This window comes from Oncorhynchus mykiss, chromosome Y, assembly GCF_013265735.2.
Source record: "Oncorhynchus mykiss isolate Arlee chromosome Y, USDA_OmykA_1.1, whole genome shotgun sequence".
Lineage (NCBI taxonomy): Eukaryota > Metazoa > Chordata > Actinopteri > Salmoniformes > Salmonidae > Oncorhynchus > Oncorhynchus mykiss.
The window spans coordinates 26,761,562-26,783,492 of NC_048593.1; the positions used below are offsets into that span (position 1 = coordinate 26,761,562).

Here is a 21,931-nt window from a genome sequence, read left to right on the forward strand (position 1 = left end):
TTATGGCGGTTTTTGAGCAGTGGCTTCTTCCTTATATAGATACTTTTGTGCCTGTTTCCTCCAGCATCTTCACAGGGTCCTTTGCTGTTGTTCTGGGAAGGATTTGCACTTTTCGTACCAAAGTACATCTCTAGGAGACAACGCCTCTCCTTCCTGAGTGGTATGACGGCTGCGTGGTCCCATGGTGTTAATACTTGCGTACTATTGTTTGTACAGATAAACGTGGTACCTTCAGGCATTTGTAAATTGTTCCCAAGGATGAACCAGACTTGTGGAGGTTCATCATTTTTTTCCGAAGTCTTGGCAGATTTCTTTTGAATTTCCCATGATGTCAAGCAAAGAGGCACTGAGTTTGATGGTAGGCCTTGAAATACATCCACAGGTACACCTCCAATTGACTCAAATTATGTCAATTAGCGGAAGCTTCTAAAGTCATGACATCATTTTCTGTTTAAAGGCACAGTCAACTTAGTGTATGTAAACTTCTGACCCATTGGAATTGTGATGTAGTGAATTATATGTGAAATAATCTGTCTGTAAACAATTGTTGGAAAAATAATTTGTGTCATGCAAAAAGTAGATGTCCTAACTGACTTGCCAAAACTATACGGCTAGTGGAACCCCTCGACAACTCTAGTTAATTACATTTACATGATTATCTCAATCAGGTAATATTAATTACGGATAAATTATTTTATAGAATAGCATGTCATATCACTTAATCCGGCATAGCCAAAGACATGACAATACTCATAATAAACTTTGATAAAACATACAACTATTATGAACTATTATACTTCTCCTTAATGCAACCGCTGTGTCAGATTTCAAAAAAGCTTTACAGAAAAAGCAAACTATGCAATAATCTGAGTACGGCGCTCAGACACAAAAACAAGCCATGCAGATACCCACCATGTTGTGGGGTCAGTAAAAGTCAGAAATAGCGTTATAAATATTCACTTACCTTTGATGATCTTCACAGAATGCACTTCCAGGAATCCCAGTTCCACAATAAATGTTTATTTTGTTCGATAAAGTCCAAATACTTCCTTTTGGTAAACAAATCCAAACTCACGAGGCGCGGGCAAGTCCAGGTGAAAGTTCAGACAAAAAGTTCAAAAAGTTATATTACAGTTCGTAGAAACATGTCAAACGATGTATAGAATCAATCTTTAGGATGTTTTTAACATAAATCTTCAATCATGTTCCAACCGGAGAATTCCTTTGTCTTTAGAATAGCAATGGAACGCAGGTCGCTCTCACGTGTGATCAGCTCATGGCACTCTGGCAGGCCTCTGGTTGAATCAGCTCTCCTTCGCCCCCATTTCACAGTAGAAGCCTCAAACAACGTTCTAAAGACTGTTGACATCTAGTGGAAGCATTAGGAAGTGCAATATGACCCCATAGACACTGTGCATTCGATTGGCAATGAGTTGAAAAACTTCCAACATCAGATTTCCCACTTCCTGTTGGATTTTTCTCAGGTTTTCGCCTACCATGTGAGTTCTATTATACTCACATACATAATTCAAACAGTTTTAGAAACTTCAGAGTGTTTTCTATCCAATACTACTAATAATATGCATATATTAGCTTCTGGGCTTGAGTAGCAGGTAGTTTACTCTGGGCACGCTTTTCATCCGAACATGAAAATGCTGCCCCCTATCTTAACAAGAAATTTGTGGAGTGGTTGAAAAGTGATTTTTTTATGACTCCAACCTAAGTGTATGTAAACTTCCGACTTCCATTGTATTAGCTTAGTAGAACCCCACTGGCCGTTGGGGTTGGCTTGATGTGGGGTTTGGGGTGTCTCTGGTTGGGTTTTGACCATTTATTTGGATTATTCGCGTCTGTATCATTGTTAGGAAGAGGTTTGGTATAAATCAGATGTTGGGTACTGTATTTATTTAATATTATATGAATTCTATAAATTAAAATGGCCAATTTTTGTGCAATCAAGACTTAATTTTAGAGTTCAAATCGTTTTCAACAACTTAAAGTTGCAGGAATGCTTTTATCTGTTTCTAACTAAATTAACAATTTCTTTAGTTAGAAACAGAGATGGTGGGTGTCATGGTTTGCTGAAATTACATGGAACAACTCTAATACCAGTCTAGGGTTAGGGTATACTTCTTGCAACAGGTATACTTACACTAACAGAGTGTAAACCAACCTTGGCCGTGGCCTTTTACATTGTTGGTCCTTCAGGTGCACTTAGTGTTGTGACAAGCAGGGGGTCGTGTGTGTGTGTGCGTGCGTGCGTGTGTGTTGAGTGAATTATTACTCCAGTAATAATTAGAAGATTCCCTGCTCCTTCCATCCTTGAGATATCATTCATTAGCACGTAGCAAAACGAAATGACAGCTAGAAAAAAAAAAAAATATGGCAAAAAAATGTTGTCTTTGATAGAACGTCACAAAAACCAGGCTTGATTACATTACATTTTATGTCTCATTGCCATTAAATCCACTGGCCGTACAGTGTTACCTTGGTAATGATACTGTTCAATCTTAAGTTTATTCATACTGCAGCTCCACCTAGTGGTTGCAATATACCAAACTACAGTAACTTCATGAAGGGCAGAAAGAAACATTGGATACCATTGGACACTAAGTCCTATTCAACATCATCATCCTCATTACTATCATCATTACACATTCATCATACATACACAACATGTAAAAGTCCACAAAGCAAAGAACACCTAACAAAGGAGTTTTGTGACTCCCAGATAGGGTCTAGGACAGTCATACAGGTATGGAGCAGGGTATCTTGAAGCCAAGGCGGTCGTAGCATTGACCACGTTACAGGGGTTTTGGATAAAACAGTTCAGGCCCCCAGATGATGGATAGAGGGAGGGTGTGTAAGAGAAGTTGCCATGTACAGTGCATCGTGGGCCTGTGAGTCTGGGGGGGATTTCAGGGTTGAAAGACGAGACTACTCAAGTTTATGGTTAGACAGTCCAGACTCTAGGGCAGTGGAGGTCCAGGATGAGGAGATGTTTAACCGTAGAAACCGTGGAAGAAGACACAGACACACAGGAGGATAATGCCATTGGCATTGACCACATTCCTCCACAGGGGTTTCTCTGATGTGTCTGTGAGTTTCCTCTGCAGCTCAGCCTGCTCCTCAGCACTCAGCGCGGGAGCATTCGACTTTTCCAAACCACAGAAGTTCAACACTGCCTTCTTACAACAGCCTGGCTCCTCTGTGGGATCTGCACAGACACACAAACACAGGGATGAGTAGGGATGTGTGCGTGTGTGTAGATGTGATAAAAACATTTCTATGTACAGTGCCTTTGGAGAGTCTTCAGACTCTTTGACATATTCCACATTTTGTTATGTTACAGACTTATTCTTAAATTGATTAAATTGTCTACGCACAATACCCCATAATGACAACGCAAAACAGGTTATTAGACATTTTTGCAAATTTATTACAAATATAAAACTTAAATCACATTTACATAAGTATTCAGACCATTTACTCAGGACTTTGTTGAAGAACCTTTGGCAGCAATTACAGCAAGTCTTCTTGGGTATGGAGCGACAAGCTTGGCACACCTGTATTTGGGAAGTTTCTCCCATTCTCCTTGCAGATCCTCTTAAGCAGTCAGGTTGGATGGAGAGCACCACTGCACAGCTATTTTCAGGTCTCTCTAGAGATGTTTGATCAGGTTCAAATCCGGGCTCTGGCTGGGCCACTCAGACTTGTCCTGAAGCCACTCCTGCATTGTCTTGGCTGTGTACTTAGGGTGAACCTTCACCCCAGTCTGAGGTCCTGAGTGCTCTGGAGCAGGTTTTCATCAAGGATCGCTATGTACTTTGCTCTGTTCATCTTTGCCTCAATCTTGACTAGTCTCCCTGTCCCTGCCACTGAAAAACATCCCCACAGCATGATGCTGCCACGACCATGCTTCACTGTAGGGATGGTGCCTGGTTTCCCCCAGACATGACGCTTTGCATTCAGGCCACAGAGTTTAATCTCGGTTTCATCAGACCAGAGAATCTTGTTTCTCATGGTCTGAGAGTCTTTAGATGCCTTTTGGCCAACTCCAAGTGGGCTGTCATGTGCCTTTTACTGAGGAGTGGCTTCCTTCTGGCCATTATACCATAAAGGCCTGATTGGTGGAGTGCTGCAGAGATGGTTGACCTTCTGGAAGGTTCTCCCATCTCCACATGGGAACTCTAGACCTCTGTCAGAGTGACCATCGGGTTCTTGGTCACCTCCCTGACCAAGGCCCTTTTCCCCCAATTGCTCAGATTGGCCGGGCGGCCAGCTCTAGGAAGAGTCTTGGTGGTTCTAAACTTCTTCCATTTAAGAATGACGGGGACATTCAATGCTGCAGAAATTTCTTCGTACCCTTCCCCAGATCTGTGCCTCATCACAATCCTGTCTCAACAGACAATTCCTTTGACCTCATTTCTTGGTTTTTGCTCTGACATGCACTGTCAACTGTGGGATCTTATACAGGTGTGTGCCTTTCAAAATCATGTCCTATCAATTGAATTTACCACAGGTGGACTTCAATCGAAGTTGTAGAAACATCTCAAGAATGATCAATGGAAACAGGATGCACCTGAGCTCAATTTTTTGAGTCTCATAGCAAAGGGTCTGAATACTTATGCCAATCAGGTATTTCTGTTTTTAATTTTTAATACATTTGAAAACAATCTAAAAACCTTTTTTCGCTTTGTCATTATGGGGTATTGTGTGTAGATTGCTGAGGATTTTTTAAAATTCATTTTAGAATAAGGATGTAACGTAACAAAATGTGGAAAAAGTCAAGGGGTCTGAATTCTTTCCGAAGGCACTGCATGTCACGGAATAACAGATGAAGATGGGAGAGAGACCTCTCTTACCTTCAATATCCATATAGTCTGATTCTTGGTTTTCTGTCCAATCATCTATCTCCAGATCCAACCTCTCCTCTGTGTGGTTCCTCAGCTTCCAGCACAACCGGTACAACTGGAGTTGGAGGGAAGTAGAGGCATGGGACAAACAAATGGGGAGAAGTTAATTTAGAAATAGCAGAATGACTGAGTTTTTATACAATTAGCATTCACGGATGGAAGAATAACAAAATCAGTTTGGTATTTGTAACTTACATGTTTGTCTTCAATGGGTTTGGTCATGAGGGAGATGGTGAGTATCACCAAGCACGAAATGCAAAACAGAATGATGGAGAAGTAGAGGTAGTGGACTCCACAGATGATCTCAGGACAGTTAGTAGGGGCCACACAGCTGCCCGTCCCATAGGCAAACTCAGCGATCATCCTGGATAGGCCAATGGCCAGGCCTATCATAAGCCCATAGAACACACCCTGAAGGGGGGGAAAGGAGAGTGAAGAGAAGTCTGTTACTCAACACTTTCTCATGGTTCACTTCCTATTGCACAAAAAAACTTTATCAGGAACAAGACAGTAAATGGTGAACGTGGTAACCAGGGATCTTTGAGCAAAACTGGCAGAGTACAGATAAACTACACTACATTAGACCACAGGTTAAATTAACCAGTTCAAACAACAAGTAGCTAAAGTAAACTAGTTTATATCACAGGGAGTTTGGTTTAGATGGAGACTCACCGGCTCGTTGACACGCTTACAGAAGATGGCGAGCATGAAGGTGGCTGCGATGGGCGGGGTCAGGTAGCTGGTGATGGACTGGATGTAGTCAAAGAGCTGGCCGCTCTGAGCAGACTGGACCACAGGGATCCACGCTATACTCACCCCGATCAGAACCAGGATAAATACCCTTTACAGACAACGATAATACAATCAATCTTACCCATCTATCTAAAATACGAACATACACAAACACTAGCACAGTGCCGTATGCATTAAAGCAATTTAACTCCAAAGAACTTGAGCACGCAGAGATGTGTGTTACTGTACCTCCCAGCGATCATGAGTTCCTTCTCGGAGGCAGAGCTGCGTATCTTGGTGTAGATGTCCATGGTGAACAGGGTGCTGGCACTGTTGAAGATGGAGGTCAGGGAGCTCATCAGAGACGCCATCATCACCGACAGCATCAGGCCTCGCAGACCTGCAGGTGAGAGGGGGAGGACAAGAAGAGAGAGCAGGGAGGAGGTAATGAGAAGGAGAACAGGATGGGAGGGAAGGTGGATAGGTGTGGAAAAGAGAAAAGATAAAGAATAAGAGACAAACAACTGTCCTGGTATAAGGACTAGTACTGTATTTAGTACAATAGTACACTATTTGTAGCAGTAGTATTGGTGTTGGTAGTGGTGCCAGGACTGTCATTATTACTACAGACATAGGATATTATAAATTTGTAGTGTATTTGCGGTTTAAAAAGGCTTCAGAAGTTTGTAATTTCGACTTTTGAAAAATGTATCAACACATACAAAAATGTCCAATTATAACCTACATAATAATTCACATTTTCCTGTTGCTGCAGCATTTTTTTCCTGCTGTAGCAAACTGACTCAAATCAAGATTCTACATCTGTACATGCGTCTTCTGTTATCCACCATTTGGCATGAGGTCTACCACTAGTTTGGGATAGGCGATGTTGGTGCAGCCCACGCTGGCACCACAGTACGTCTGGCACTCATCTGGGTCCACACACGCCACCTCATCTGGGTAGAGGATTCGGCTGATCATGCCAGGGAAGACCATGACGAACATGGGCAACAGCTTCAGGTAGCCACACAGAATGCATCCAGCCTTGACATGAGACAGACTTTTGGCAGATAGACAGCGCTGGACAATCACCTAGAGGACAGGAGAGAAAAAAGGCCTCCAGTGACTAGAGGTGATGGATTGAATCTTCAAGGCTCAGTTTTCATGGTCAAAGCATACAGAACTCTGTAAGTATGGTGCCGCTGTATTGCTTGAATATGCCAAGAATCCATATCAAGAGAGGGAAAAAACGGGTTTACTTCCATACAAACACAGATCTACTGACAGGCACAAATGTGTATGCACTATGCAACTTCTTTATTGTACTTTTTACCCCTTTTTCTCCACAATTGGTAGTTAGTCTTGTCCCTTCGCTGCAACTCCCGTATGGACTCAGGAGAGACAAAGGTCAAGAGCCATGCGTCCTCCAAAACACGGCCATGCCAAGCCGCACTGCTCACTTAACCCAGAAGCCAGCTGCACCAATGTGTCAGAGGAAACATCATACAACTGCCGACCAAAGTCAGAGTGCATGCGCCCAGCCTGCCACTAAAGTTGCAAGAGCCTAATGGACAAGGACATCCCGGCCGACCAAACCCTCCCTAGACCAGACAACACTGGGCCAATTGTGCGCTGCCTCATGGGTCTCCCAGTCACGGCCGGCTGCGACACAGCCTGGGATTGAACTCTGGTCTGTAATAACGCTTCTACTACTGCAGTGAAGTGCCTTAGACCACTGCGCCACTCGAGAGGCCCACTATGCATCTTTTCTAGTTGAAATATTCATCAAATTAAATGTTTTCCTTTCCAAACATGACCCAAATTGCTGAGCACAGTAGAATGCATGTGAGCCTCAGCCAAGTGGGGGAATCAGATAGGAATTAGACAAACAGAAACTAAGATAAGATTTGAAAGATAGGTGGGATGGGCTGAGGAAAGCTGAGGGTTGGGATTTGGAACTTGGGACAAGTGGGAGTGGAGTTGCTGGGCAGGGGATAGAATGAAGGTCAAAGATAAAAGTAAAAATAAACAAAACAAAATATGTTTGATTGACAAGGACGGTCTCTCGGATGGTTGATGGGCACCTCTCTGGAAACTGGAGGGATGTTGGTGGCCTGGCGGTTGGGAGCTTGGGCCGGTGGCCTTTAGGTCGCTGGTTTGGGTCCCTGTTTTGACTTGGGCAGGACGATGACCCTGGTTGCCTCTGTGGGTCGCTATGGATGGGAGTCTGTTAGATCAGTGGTTCCCCAACTTTTTATAGTCCCGTACCCTTTCAATAATTCAACCTCCAGCTGTGTACCCCCTCTAGCACCAGGGTCAGCGCACTCTCAAATGTTGTTTTTTGCCATCATTGTAAGCCTGCCACATACACACTATACAATACATTTATTAAACATAAGAATGAGTGTGAGTTTTTGTCACAACCCGGCTCGTGGGAAGTGACAAAGAACTCTTATAGGACTAGAGCACAAATAATATAATAATAATCAATAATTTTAACCATCTTACGTATTAAAACCTTATTTGTAAATCAAAAACTGTGAATAACTCACCACAGGTAAATGAGAAGGGTGTGCTTAAAAGGATGCACATAACTGCAATGTTGGGTTGTATTGGAGAGAGTCTGTCTTAAATCATTTTCCCCACACAGTCTGTGCCTGTATTTAGTTTCCATGCTAGTGAGGGCCGAGAATCCACTCTTACATAGGTACGTGGTTGCAAAGGGCATCAGTGTCTTAACAGAGTGATTTGCCAAGGCAAGAAACTCTGAGCGCAGCCCTATCCAGAAATCTGGCAGTGGCTTCTGATTTAAATTCAATTTTCACAGAACCAATTCTTGCAATTTCGATGAGGCTCTCTTGTTCAGATATCAGAAAGTGGACTGGAGGCAGGACATTGAAAGGGATGACGAATCTAGTTGTTTGTGTTGTCCGTTTCGGGAAAGTAACTGAGTAATTGCGCACCCAGCTCTCAGGTTCTTCGCTATTTCACATTTGACATTGTCCGTAAGCTTGAGTTCATTTGCACACAAAGAATCATACAATGATGGAAAGATCTGTGTGTTGTCCTTGTTAATGCAGACAGAGAAGAGCTCAAACTTCTTAATCATAGCCTCAATTTTGTCCCTCACATTGAATATAGTTGTGGAGAGTCCCTGTAATCCTAGGTGAGAAAAAACATCACTCAGATAGGCCAGTCGTGTGAGAAACTCATCATCATGCAAGCTGTCAGACAAGTGAAAATGATGGTCTGTAAAGAAAACTTTAAGCTCGTCTCTCAATTAACAAAAAACTTTGCCCCTTGATAACCAACGCACTTCTGTATGTTGCAAAAGAGTTACATGGTCACTGCCCATATCATTGCATAATGCAGAAAATACCCGAGAGTTCAGGGGTCTTGCTTTTCACTGTAGTGTCCAAAACGTCTTTCAAGCTGACAGGCATCTCCTTGGCAGCAAGAGCCTCTCGGTGGATGCTGCAGTGTACCCAAGTGGCGTCGGGAGCAACTGCTTGCACGCGTGTTACCACTCCACTTTGTCTCCCTGTCATGGCTTTTGCACCATCAGTACAGACACCAACACATCTTGACCACCAAAGTCCATTTGATGTCACAAAGCTTTTCCCAGTGGTTTGCAGAAGAAGATGTCTTCCTTAATTGACCCCGCATAAACGTGATGAACATATACCAGGATCTGTGCCAGGCCCGCCAAGTCTGTTGACTTATCCAGCTGAAATGCATAGAATTCACTGGCTTGTATGCAAAGCAGTAATTGTTAAATCTTCTGCCATGTCACTGATGCATTGTGAAACAGTGTTGTTTGATGAAAACATTGTCTGTATATTTTTGGGGGCCTTTTCCCCCAGCATTGTCCCAGCCATATCCGCGACAGCAGGAAGAACTAAGTCCTCCACAATAGTATGGGGCTTGCCTGTCCTAGCCACTCGGTAGCTCACCATATAAAATGCTTCTAGACCCTTCTTATTAATGGTATCTGTTGCTTTTATACACGTCTTACTACTCGAAACACATCTTTATTCTTGCTCAAAAAACTCCTTTCAAATGGTCATGTTTCATTTCTAAATGTCTGCGCAAGAGTGAAGGTTTCCCGCGAGAGAGTAACGGTTAATGTGATTGGATATTAATTATTTGACTCGGCTACCTGTATTTGACATTTTGTTGTTATTTCGCTGAACACTAGATTGTTTAATTTTATTTTTGGCAGTGAAACGAGTCTACTTAGGCGAGAGAAAAAACCTCACCCAAATGTATAGCCCCATTGGAAAATAGAAATGGACTGTTTGAAAAAGTGAAGAAAAAAAAGACGTGTGTGTATGTATATATATATATATATAAATATATATACAGTGCCTTGCGAAAGTATTCGGCCCCCTTGAACTTTGCGACTTTTTGCCACATTTCAGGCTTCAAACATAAAGATATAAAACTGTATTTTTTTGTGAAGAATCAACAACAAGTGGGACACAATCATGAAGTGGAACAACATTTATTGGATATTTCAAACTTTTTTAACAAATCAAAAACAGAAAAATTGGGCGTGCAAAATTATTCAGCCCCCTTAAGTTAATACTTTGTAGCGCCACCTTTTGCTGCGATTACAGCTATAAGTCGCTTGGGGTATGTCTCTATCAGTTTTGCACATCGAGAGACTGACATTTTTTCCCATTCCTCCTTGCTAAAACAGCTCAAGCTCAGTGAGGTTGGATGGAGAGCATTTGTGAACAGCAGTTTTCAGTTCTTTCCACAGATTCTCGATTGGATTCAGGTCTGGACTTTGACTTGGCCATTCTATTTTTGAACCATTCCATTGTAGATTTTGCTTTATGTTTTGGATCATTGTCTTGTTGGAAGACAAATCTCCGTCCCAGTCTCAGGTCTTTTGCAGACTCCATCAGGTTTTCATCCAGAATTGTCCAGTATTTGGCTCCATCCATCTTCCCATCAATTTTAACCATCTTCCCTGTCCCTGCTGAAGAAAAGCAGGCCCAAACCATGATGCTGCCACCACCATGTTTGACAGTGGGGATGGTGTGTTCAGCTGTGTTGCTTTTACGCCAAACATAACGTTTTGCATTGTTGCCAAAAAGTTCAATTTTGGTTTCATCTGACCAGAGCACCTTCTTCCACATGTTTGGTGTGTCTCCCAGGTGGCTTGTGGCAAACTTTAAACGACACTTTTCATGGATATCTTTAAGAAATGGCTTTCTTCTTGCCACTCTTCCATAAAGACCAGATTTGTGCAATATACGACTGATTGTTGTCCTATGGACAGAGTCTCCCACCTCAGCTGTAGATCTCTGCAGTTCATCCAGAGTGATCATGGGCCTCTTGGCTGCATCTCTGATCAGTCTTCTCCTTGTATGAGCTGAAAGTTTAGAGGGACGGCCAGGTCTTGGTAGATTTGCAGTGGTCTGATACTCCTTCCATTTCAATATTATCGCTTGCACAGTGCTCCTTGGGATGTTTAAAGCTTGGGAAATCTTTTTGTATCCAAATCCGGCTTTAAACTTCTTCACAACAGTATCTCGGACCTGCCTGGTGTGTTCCTTGTTCTTCATGATGCTCTCTGCGCTTTTAACGGACCTCTGAGACTATCACAGTGCAGGTGCATTTATACGGAGACTTGATTACACACAGGTGGATTGTATTTATCATCATTAGTCATTTAGGTCAACATTGGATCATTCAGAGATCCTCACTGAACTTCTGGAGAGAGTTTGCTGCACTGAAAGTAAAGGGGCTGAATAATTTTGCACGCCCAATTTTTCAGTTTTTGATTTGTTAAAAAAGTTTGAAATATTCAATAAATGTTGTTCCACTTCATGATTGTGTCCCACTTGTTGTTGATTCTTCACAAAAAAATACAGTTTTATATCTTTATGTTTGAAGCCTGAAATGTGGCAAAAGGTCGCAAAGTTCAAGGGGGCCGAATACTTTCGCAAGGCACTGTGTATGTATGTATGTATGTATGTATGTATGCGCATGGGGTACGCGCGATGCTGTCGGGGGTACGCCAAATAATAATAACATACACATATATACATATATGTGTATATATGTGTGTATGTTAATCACATTTTTATTTGGCGTACCCCCGACAGCATTGCGCGTACCCCAGTTTGGGAATACCTGTGTTAGATGACTGAATGTTATGTAAATGTTGAGCAGCTTTACTGCAGGTAGATTGTATGTTTTAATAAAATAAAAAATAAAAAAGAGAAGCTTTGAGTTCTGCTGATGTAATAGGCTGTTTCAACTCGTGTATTTACTGTGTGTGAGTGAGTGCTCATTTGTGAGTGGTTGAGTGAATCAACATCCTGTTCTTTGTTCATAGTCACCTGTGTGCCTGGCTTTTAATCTTATCTTAGTCTGTGGGAGCGCATTTGTGTCTAACTAAAAGTGTTCCTCTCCTCATAAGGTAGTCACTGAAGTTAAGACAAGCTTAGAGCTGTTTGGAAAGAGTGGCCATGATAATGATGCACAAATTAGTGTGTGGGGTAGATAGTGTGTGTATACATAACGTGAGTGTGTGCTTGTCCTGTGAATGAAGGAGGGAGAGAGGGTGTTAGACTTATTAATTCCCTACAGAGCAGTAGGCTACCTGATCAGTGCACCAATACCAGGTGGCCTGGACAGTGAGACCAAACACCAGGCCTGGCCAAGGCAGGTCCCCTGTCACCGCGTCCCTGAAGATGTGGAAGGAGTCAGGCCTAGGGGTGTAGCATCTCTTACTGATGTTGACCCCAGTCCGAGTAGGCATGGCCATCATGTAGCGCTCCTGGAAGTTCTCATAACCTCCCACCTGATCGAAGGCTGAGGAGACAAACAGGAGAGGGTTAGAAACTGGGATCACAGATGGACTAGCAGTAGCAATGAACTAAAAGTAGAAAGAGGAATGAGAGAGGCCAGATAATTAGCAGGGGGATGACAATGAGGAAGAGAGATGGCGTTATTGGAACTGGAAAAGAGGGACCGGGCAGCATGAGGGACATAGAAGCATAAAGAGACATTACCATAACCCATGAGGATGAAAGATCCCACGACCATGATGATTGTCTGCAAAGTGTCTGTGTAGATCACTGCAGCCAGTCCACCTGCGGTACAGTACACTTAGTGAGATACAGCACAATACAATTCCAATCATTATTCATATAGGGTTGTACATGACTAAGCTGTGGAAAGCTCCTGTAGTACTCGTTTACACTATAAATGTGATATTTTATTTTTAACTGTAATGATTGCCCATGGTCAAAAGGGATCGTAATTTTAATGGTCCAGTTGCTCGTTTGATGTTTATCTATCATAAAGAATCAATGGGTGGCAGGTAGCCTAGCAGTTAAGAGTGTTGGGCCAGTAACCAAAAGTTTGCTGGTTCAAATCTCTGAACTGACTAGGTGAAAAATCGGTCGATGGGCCCTTGGGTAAGGCACTTAACACTAACGCTCTTATCCAGAGCAATTTTCTAGATGACTAAAATGTAATAACTCCCCCTCAGTAGTGCTGTACATGAATATACAGTAGGATATTCATATGAGCACAATGATAACAGAGTAGATACATTTGCTAGGGCTGCCTTGCAGACTGAAAGTGAGGCCCTTAAAAATGAATAATAGTACACACATCATTTGCTGTTGACTCTAGTGCGAAACGATTGCTTTGTCACGTGTGCATCACAGTACTTGATGTTGTGAGTCACTCTATTTATAGGATTGGGTTTACTAAACCCAATCCTATAGAGCAGGGTTTCCCAAACTTCCCAGACCCCCTCTCAGTTCTCGTTTTGGTTTTTGCCCGAGCACTATACAGCTGATTCAAATAAGCAAAGCTTGATGATGAGTTGGTTATTTATTGATTTATTTTACCCCCAATTTTTCTCCCCAATTTCGTGACATCCAATTGCGATCTTATCTCATCGCTGCAACTTCCCAACGGGCTCGGGAGAGGCAAAGGTCGAGTCATGCATCCTCTGAAACATGCCCCGCCAAGCCGCACTTCTTAGCACCCACTCCAATGTGTTGGAGGAAACACCGTTCAACTGACGACCAAGTCAGCTTGCAGGCACCGGCCCACCACAAGGAGTCGCTAGAAGGCCACCCAGGTGGCGCAGTGGTCTAAGGCACTGCATCGCAGAGCCCAGGCTCTGTCGCAGCCGGCTGCGACCGGGAGGCCCATGGGGCGGCGCACAATTGGCCCAGATTTGTCCTGGTTGGGGAGCGTTTGGCCGGCAGGGATATCCTTGTCTCATCGCGCACTAGCGACTCCTGTGTCAGGCCAGGCACAGTGCACGCTGACCAGGTCGCCAGGTGTACGGTGTTTCCTCCGACACATTGGTGTGGCTAGCTTCCGGGTTGGATGTGAATTGTGTCAAGAAGCAGTGCGGCTTGGTTGGGTTGTGTTTCAGAGGACGCATGGCTTTCGACCTTCGCCTCTTCCGAGTCCGTACTGGAGTTGCAGCGATGAGACAAGACTGTAACTACTTCCAATTGGATACCACGAAATTGGGGGGAAAAAGGGCTAAAATCATTTTTAAAAAGAGTCACTAGAGCGCGATGAGCCAAGAAAAGCCCCCCCCCCCCGGCCAAACCCTCCCCTAACCCGGACGACACTGGGCCAATTGTGCCCCGCCCTATAGGACTCCCGGTCACAGCTGATGGGATCAAACCTCAGGCTGTAGTGATGCCGCAAGATCGCGATGAAGTGCCTTAGACCGCTGCTCCACTCAGGAGGCGGTGAGTTGGTTATTTGAATCAGCTGTGTCGTGCTAGGGCAAAAACCAAATCATACACCCATGGGAGGCCCCAGGACCGAGTTTGGGAAACCCTGCTATACAGAGACAGTCTGGGATGGCCTGCCAGTGAACTCCAGGAATTAATGCATCATTACAGTGTTGAACAAAAAGTTATGTCAGGGAGTATGGCTAATTACCCATGATGCACAGGAGATAAACAGCCTTGGAGGAGGGCATATGTGTCATCAGACATGGCTTGTTATAAAGACTCAAATACAGCCATATAGGACGCCATGGTCAGTTAGCGTTACAGGTAAGAGCTCCATATTGGTTTACAGGGACACAGTTGATCTAGGGCTCCTCTCAGTGAATTAGTTATATATTGCTGTTATATATGCAGTTATATAGCATATACAGTAAGTGACAAAGGAGGCTGGTGAGGGAGTACCACTCCAGCTACTATGAGCACATCCTCCCCATTTAAAGTGCCACTAGCCACCACTAAGTGGAGCATATACATAAGTACTGTATACCTGTGACTGTGTATAGAGCAGTGATACTTAGTAGGAGAACCACAGCTAGGTAGATATTCAGCCCCAGAGCCTGGTTAATAAAGATGGCTCCAGAGAACATATCCGCCTGACAGAGAGAGAGAGAATGAAAAGAAAGAGGAGAGAGTTTTTATCAATGGGACAACGGAAGGGTTTATATGGACTAAATGGGGGTATTGTACATGCCTAGTCATTTTTTATGGACTGAACATCAGTGATATACAATGAACAGAGATATGAGGAACTTACTGAGATCTTAGTGAAGACATAGAGGAAGAGTGAGAGCACTGAGAGATAGATGCGGATGCGCTGCCCTCCGAACCTCTTCTTCAAGTACTCTGGCATGGTCACGACCTAAACACATCCAGTATACGTGATTACACGTTAGAATAGCACTTGAAATGGCTTGGTAAAATGGTAATTCACCTCTAATAACACAAAAGGTTGTCCTCACCCCAGCTTTGATGTAAATGGGCACAAAGAGCCATCCAAGAAGGATCACCACCACAAGGGCCTGAAAAACACATATTCTAAGGGCTCAGATGGGGAATTCATGAAATGACAGATTAACCTTTTTACTAGACGTGCTACTGCTTTTATCCACTGCTGTGCTCAAGTATCGATTGACACAATAACCTATAGGCGTATCGGCCCCAGAATGTATAGATCATTTATTTATCACCTTTTATACAATTAAAGTGCAATAAAGATGGAGATGAGTGATAATATCAGATGTCAGACTTTATGATGATGTTTGCATAAGAGGTTATCATGGTATTCACTCACATTCCATTCAAATCCACCAATGGCAATTCCAGCTGCAGCCGCAGTCCCTGCAATGCCGACAAAATGCCCACTGCCAATGTTGCTGGCAAAGAGAGATGCCCCAATCTGGAAAGGGGATAGAAGAAGGACAGAGGAATGTTCATTATCAATTTATACAGAAAGTAGTTATATTATTTCACAGTATTTGGATATGGAAGGTCATTGAGGAGCACTTCATTCATAAAGGAACATTTACAACAGCAAAGGTCATGCCATGTAGGATAACAGGGATAAGGGTTGCCAAGTCCATAGTTCCATAGAAGGAAATTAAGTTAGGCACTATGTGTCATGGTAAAATTATTGGGTGGTTGGGAACCGATCAGTCTAAAATGAAAGGTATGGTATTTGTGGACCTCCAATGCAACAAGATAAAACACAATGCCTTATAACATATTTTTTCAGATTTAAATATGAGCTGGACATTTCCAATACAGGCAAGTATTGGGATAGTTCAGGAGAACAGGGTGTGTCTTTCCAAATATGGGCCAGGGTCACAAACAGTGGCCAGCAAAGTAGAGAGAGACGGATGCATTCGAATGTCATAATGTATTATTGAGATAATATGTAATAAACTGTCCTGAGAGAAGACTTTTACTCACAGGCCACCACACCATGCTTCTTCCTGCCAGGAAGAATCCCCCTACTGTGGCTCGGTTTGTGCTCACCATAGCCTGCAAAGGTTAGACGGGATCATTGAGTTGTTTTGAGATGCTATATCCATGTGCCAGGGATCAATAACCTCTCCAGTTATATATAACTGGAGAGGTACACCCCCCCTCCCCCCCTCTATTTATTTGGACAATGAAGCTAAAACACTTAATTTGGCTCTATACTACAGCATTTTGGATTTGAGATGAAATGTTTCATATGAGGGGACAGTTCAGAATATAACTTTTTATTTGAGGCTATTTTCATACATATCTGTTCTACCGTTTAGAAATGAAAGCACAGTATGTATTGAGTCCCTCCATTTGAAGGTGTCATGTATTTGGACAAATTAGTGTAGTAAAGTAGTCAAACGTTTAGTATTTGGTCCCATTTTCCTAGCACGCAATGACTACATCACTTCTATTGTAAACAAATAATATAATATGTTTGTGACCACTTCTACATTGATGTGGATGCTACCATGATTACAGATAATCGTAAATAATAAGTGAGAACGTTAGAGGCACAAAGATAATGTACCCAAAGCATGCTAATGTCTCACCATTACCAATGCTAACCATTAAGCATTCACACCCCTTGAAAGTATTCTCACCCCTTGACTTTTCCCCAAAATAATTGTTACAGCCTGAATTTAAAATGGATTAAATTTAGATGTTTATGAATTATGTTTTTAGAAATGTTTACTAATTAATAGAAATGTAATGCTGAAATATCTTCAGTCAATAAATATTCAACCACTTCATTATGGCAAGCCTAAATAAGTTCAGGAGTGCAACATTTCTTAACAACTCACATAATAAGTTGCATGGACTCACTCTGTGTGCAATAATAGTGTTTAACATGATTTTGGAATGACTACTCTGTACACCACAGATACAATCTCTGTACCCCACACATACATGTATCTGTAATGTCCCTTAGTCGAGGAGTGAATTACAAACACAGATTCAACCACAGAGACCAGGGAAGTTTGTGGGCATTTTAATTAATCACATTGTCTGGAAGTGTTCCAAATACACTGCAAACATCCAAAATACATAATACACTACTGTTAAAGTTTTGGGTCACTTGGAAATGTCCTTCTTTTGAAAGAAAATCACATCAAATTGATCAGAAATACAGTGTAGACATGGTTAATGTTGTAAATTACTATTGTAGCTGGAACCTGAAGATTGTTTCTGGAATATCTACATAGGCGTACAGAGGCCCATTATCAGCACCCCTATGTTCCAATGTCACATTGTGTTAGATAATCCAAGTTAAAAAAAATGTAAAAGGCTAATTGATCATTAGAAAACTATTTTGCAATTATGTTAGCATATCTGAACCAGAATTATGTTAGCACAGCTGAACCAGAATAAAAAGAGGAGTGGGAGGCCCCGGTGCACAACTGAGCAAGAGGACAAGTACATTAGAGTGTCTAGTTAAAGACGTCTCACAAGTCCTCAAATGGCAGTTTCATTAAATAGTACCCGCAAAACACCAGTCAACAGAGAAGAGGCGACTCCGGGAATCTGGCCTTCTAGAGTTGCAAAGAAAAAGCCATATCTCAGACTGGCCAATAAAAAGAAAAGATTAAGATTGTCAAAAGAACACAGACACTGGACAGAGGAACTCTTCCTAGAAGGCAGGCACCCCGGAGTTGCTTCTTCACCTTTGATGTTGAGACGGGTGTTTTGCGGGTACTATTTAATGAAGCTGCCAGTTGAGAACTTGTGAGGCGTCTGTTTCTCAAACTAGACACTCTAATGTACTTGTCCTCTTGCTCAGTTGTAAACCGGGGCCTCCCACTCCTCTTTCTATTCTGGTTGGAAACGGCTTGCGCTGTTCTGTGAAGGGAGTAGTACACAGCGTTGTACGAGATTTTTGGAAATGAATAGCCTTCATTTCTCAGAACAAGAATAGACTGACAAGTTTCAAAAGACAGTTCTTTGTTTCTGGCCATTTTGAGACTGTAATCAAACACACAAATGCTGATGCTCCAGATACTCAACTAGTCTAAGGAAGGACATTTTTACTGCTTCTTTAATTAGCACAACAGTTTTCAGCTGTGCTAACATAATTGCAAAAGTATTTTTAAACGATCAATTAGCCTTTTAAAATGATAAACTTGGATTAGCTAACACAACGTGCGTTTGGAACACAGGAGTGAGGGTTGCTGATAAAGGGCCTCTGTACGCCTATGTAGATATTCCATTAACAATCTTCAGTTTCCAGCTACAATAGTAATTTACAACATTAACAATGTCTACACTGTATTTCTGATCAATTTGATGTTATTTTAATGACCCCAAACTTTTGAATGGTAGTGTATATAGTCCTACAGCTAAAAACAACAATGCCAATTCAAAACAAACTGCTATTGAAGTTAAAGAAAGTGTGTATTATCAATTTACCTGATTTTAATAACTGGTACTTTGGACAAGATCAAGACGTCAGTATTCTTGCAATGTTTTTTTGTATAAAATAATCTTAAATTACAGCTCAAATTGAGCAAATTCTGAATTTGTGATCAATCGTGATTAATCCTAGCAAATGCTGCGTTTAACTCGATTAAATGTGTTAATCGTTTGACAGCCCTAGTAGTTGGTACTGTGTGTATGTGTGCACATCTACTCTCCACACATAGCTGAAACAATATAACAAATGCAACTGTATTGCTCAGCAATTTAATTCTAACATTCTTGGTGACTTAAACATTTGTCAATATTATCCATTTGGCAGGAGGGCATAAATTGAAATCAAGGTTCTTCACTGAAAGGTCAGTACACTTGTTACTCTTAGAAAAAAAGGTTCCTAAAGCGTTCTTCGGCTGTCCCTATAGGAGAAGCCTTTTTGGCTCCAGGTAAACCCTTTTTGGTTCCACGTAAAACCCTTTTGGGTTCCATGTAGAACCCTCTGTGGAAAGGGTTCTCCTATGAGGATGGCTGAAGAAGTGTTTTAGGTTCTAGATAGCTCCTTTTTTGTAAGAGTGTAAGTGAGTGTAGGCTTCTCGACATTCATACTTGACAACAGACATGCCCTTCCTTGCTTACACTTGAGGAGAACGTTGGCATAATGTTCCTGGCACAATAGCCCAATTGGGTCAATATCTGCAGAAACAAGTGTACTGCACCAGTCCAGCCAAGAACCTACTAGTGATGAAAAAAATGTGGAGGCCATCTGACAACAGACGACCGTGAATGTTGTGTGTATATATTATTTGTTGTGTGTATATGTACTGACATGTACAGTATGTGTAACTGATGGATACACACACTACATGTGAAAACAAATAATTGTTGGTTATTCATACCGGTTATAGACTATAGCGATGTTGTCTTTATGAATGCAGCTACTGTACCACTGTATTGAAGCCATTGGACAGAGTTTATCACAGTGCACTAAGGCTTTATTATGGGCGAAGGTTTCAATAATGTATGTAAATTGTCAAGCCTTTTGTCTGTGATGTCTTTTTCGTTATGTGTCGGACCCCGGTAAGACTAGCTGTTGCCATTGGTGTCTGCTAATGTGGATCATTATAAAATAAAATAACTTCGTAACGAAAGTGTAGAATATTATAATTCATATTTTACTTTTGTACATCTAAAGACTTTGTCATATTATCATTCAGAAGGAAACACTATCCAGATGCTTCCACTGGTTTTTAATAAGGTTTCTTGGACTTTAACGTATTCAGAATAGAGAAAACAACCAATTTTTCTTCAGATTGGACGACAACCATGCCATGCATCTCTTTATCATTGCTGAGAGCTTAACTATTCATAGACACAGATTTGTTTAAGAGTTTGCAGACTGGTCAATGGAAAGACTAAGAAACTCACCCATACTCCGACTGCCAAGACAACCAAAAAGTAGATCACAATGACGGAGATATCGGCCGGGTTGTTGAGTGCCACCGTGCCATTGTTAAACACATTCCTAACTAAGGGGAACCCAGAATAATCCTTTGTCATTTTGTCTGCTCCGAGCTGCAGAGGTGACCAGAGGACAGGTGTGTTGATGAAGATTCTGTCCTTTACTGTTGCTTCTGTACCACTGACCCCAAAGGTAGGTATAAGTGTTTGTGTGTGTGTGTGTGTGCGTGCGTGCGTGCGTGTGTGTGTGTGTGTTGCTGGTTAAGATTGTGTTAGAGTCCATGAAAAGGTGTGTCAGCTTGCCTGCCAATGCGTGTGTGCATTGCAGTAAATTAATAAATGTTTGAATTGTTCACAAACGTGTCAGAAATCAAAGAATGTGTTTAATGGCAAACAAAGGGTAACTAATGATCAACTGAACAGGAAATACTTGGAGGAAAGAAACAATTTAGGAAGCATATCACTCCACTATCAGAATTACACTAACCCTAGTCGTAATGGAAAGGGCTGTTTGATCATTCTCTTGGTAGATAAGTAAACTATGACAGTGCTGTGGCAGCAGGTGAATTGAGGACTACTGGGAGAAAGAGCATATGGTGGGTTTCTGATAGAAAAACAATTATGAAGGATTTATTTGTTTTAGTAGGATATGTTCAATAGGAAACTATAGTAGTAGTAATAATAATATAGTGAACCAAAATAAAAACGCCATATGTAAAGTGTTGATCCCAATGTTTCATGGGCTGAAATAAAAGATCCCAGAAATGTTCCATAAGCACAAAGAGACTATTTTGATGAAATTTTGTGCACAAATTTGTTGACATCCATGTTAGTGAGTATTTCTCCTTTGCCAAGACAATCCATCCACCTGACAGGTGTGGCATATCAAGAAATGGATTAAACAGCATCATTTCACAAGTGCACCTTGTGCTGGGGACAATAAAAGGCCACTCTAAAATGTGCAGTTTTGTCACACAACACAATGCCACAGATTTCTCAAGTTTTGAGGGAGAGTACAATTGGCATGCTGACTGCAGGAATGTCCACCAGAACATTTGCCAGATATTTGAATGGCAGTACGTCCAAGTGGCCTCACAACCGCAGACCACGTGTAACCACGTCAGCCCAGGACATCCACATCGGCTATTTTTTATCTGCGGGATGGTCTGAGACCAGCCTCTTGGACAGCTGATGAAACTAAGGAGTATTTCTGTGTGTAATAAAGCCCTTTCGTAGGGAAAAACTAATTCTGCTTGGCCTAGCTCTCCAGTTGGTGGCCCTATCATGTGAAATCCATAGATTAGGGCCTACTTTATTCATTTAAATTGACTGATTTTCCTTACAAACTCAGCAAAAAAATGTACGTCCCTTTTTCAGGACCCTGTCTTTCAAAGGTAATTCGTAAAAATCCCAAAATCCACAGATCTCCATCCCATGCTTGTTCAATGAACCATAAACAATTAATGAACATGCACCAGTGGAACGGTCGTTAAGACACTAACAGCTTACAGACGGTAGGCAAAGAGGCAAAGAGGCCTTTCTACTGACTCTGAAAACCCCCAAAAGAAAGATGCCCAGGGTCCCTGCTCATCTATGTGAATGTGCCTTAGGCATGCCGCAAGGAGGCATGAGGCC

At 42.1% G+C, this 21,931-nt stretch overlaps 1 protein-coding gene across 1 annotated transcript; it reads right to left on the bottom strand.

The window, feature by feature from the left end:
- Positions 1–1,719: 1,719 nt before the first annotated feature.
- Positions 1,720–20,536, bottom strand: LOC110509885 (sodium/glucose cotransporter 1). The gene is made up of 14 exons (XM_021591066.2): positions 20,264–20,536; positions 16,370–16,441; positions 15,732–15,836; positions 15,400–15,459; positions 15,195–15,299; positions 14,928–15,033; positions 12,680–12,760; positions 12,268–12,479; positions 6,497–6,740; positions 5,898–6,048; positions 5,589–5,757; positions 5,112–5,327; positions 4,866–4,971; positions 1,720–3,217 (listed from the first exon to the last, which is right to left on the bottom strand). The coding sequence occupies exons 1-14, from the start codon at positions 20,393–20,395 to the stop codon at positions 3,003–3,005; spliced, it is 1,974 nt and encodes a 657-aa protein (XP_021446741.1). The 5' UTR covers positions 20,396–20,536; the 3' UTR covers positions 1,720–3,002.
- Positions 20,537–21,931: the final 1,395 nt, after the last annotated feature.

Excerpts from the sequence above, each read along its gene's own strand:
- LOC110509885 (XM_021591066.2), bottom strand. The coding sequence starts at position 20,395 with ATGACAAAGGATTATTCTGGGTTCCCCTTAGTTAGGAATGTGTTTAAC. Across the intron at positions 16,442-20,263 it reads TCTTGGCAGTCGGAGTATGG|GCTATGGTGAGCACAAACCG; the intron begins GTGAGTTTCTTA and ends TAACCTTTGCAG. Across the intron at positions 4,972-5,111 it reads AACCCATTGAAGACAAACAT|TTGTACCGGTTGTGCTGGAA; the intron begins GTAAGTTACAAA and ends CTCCAACTCCAG.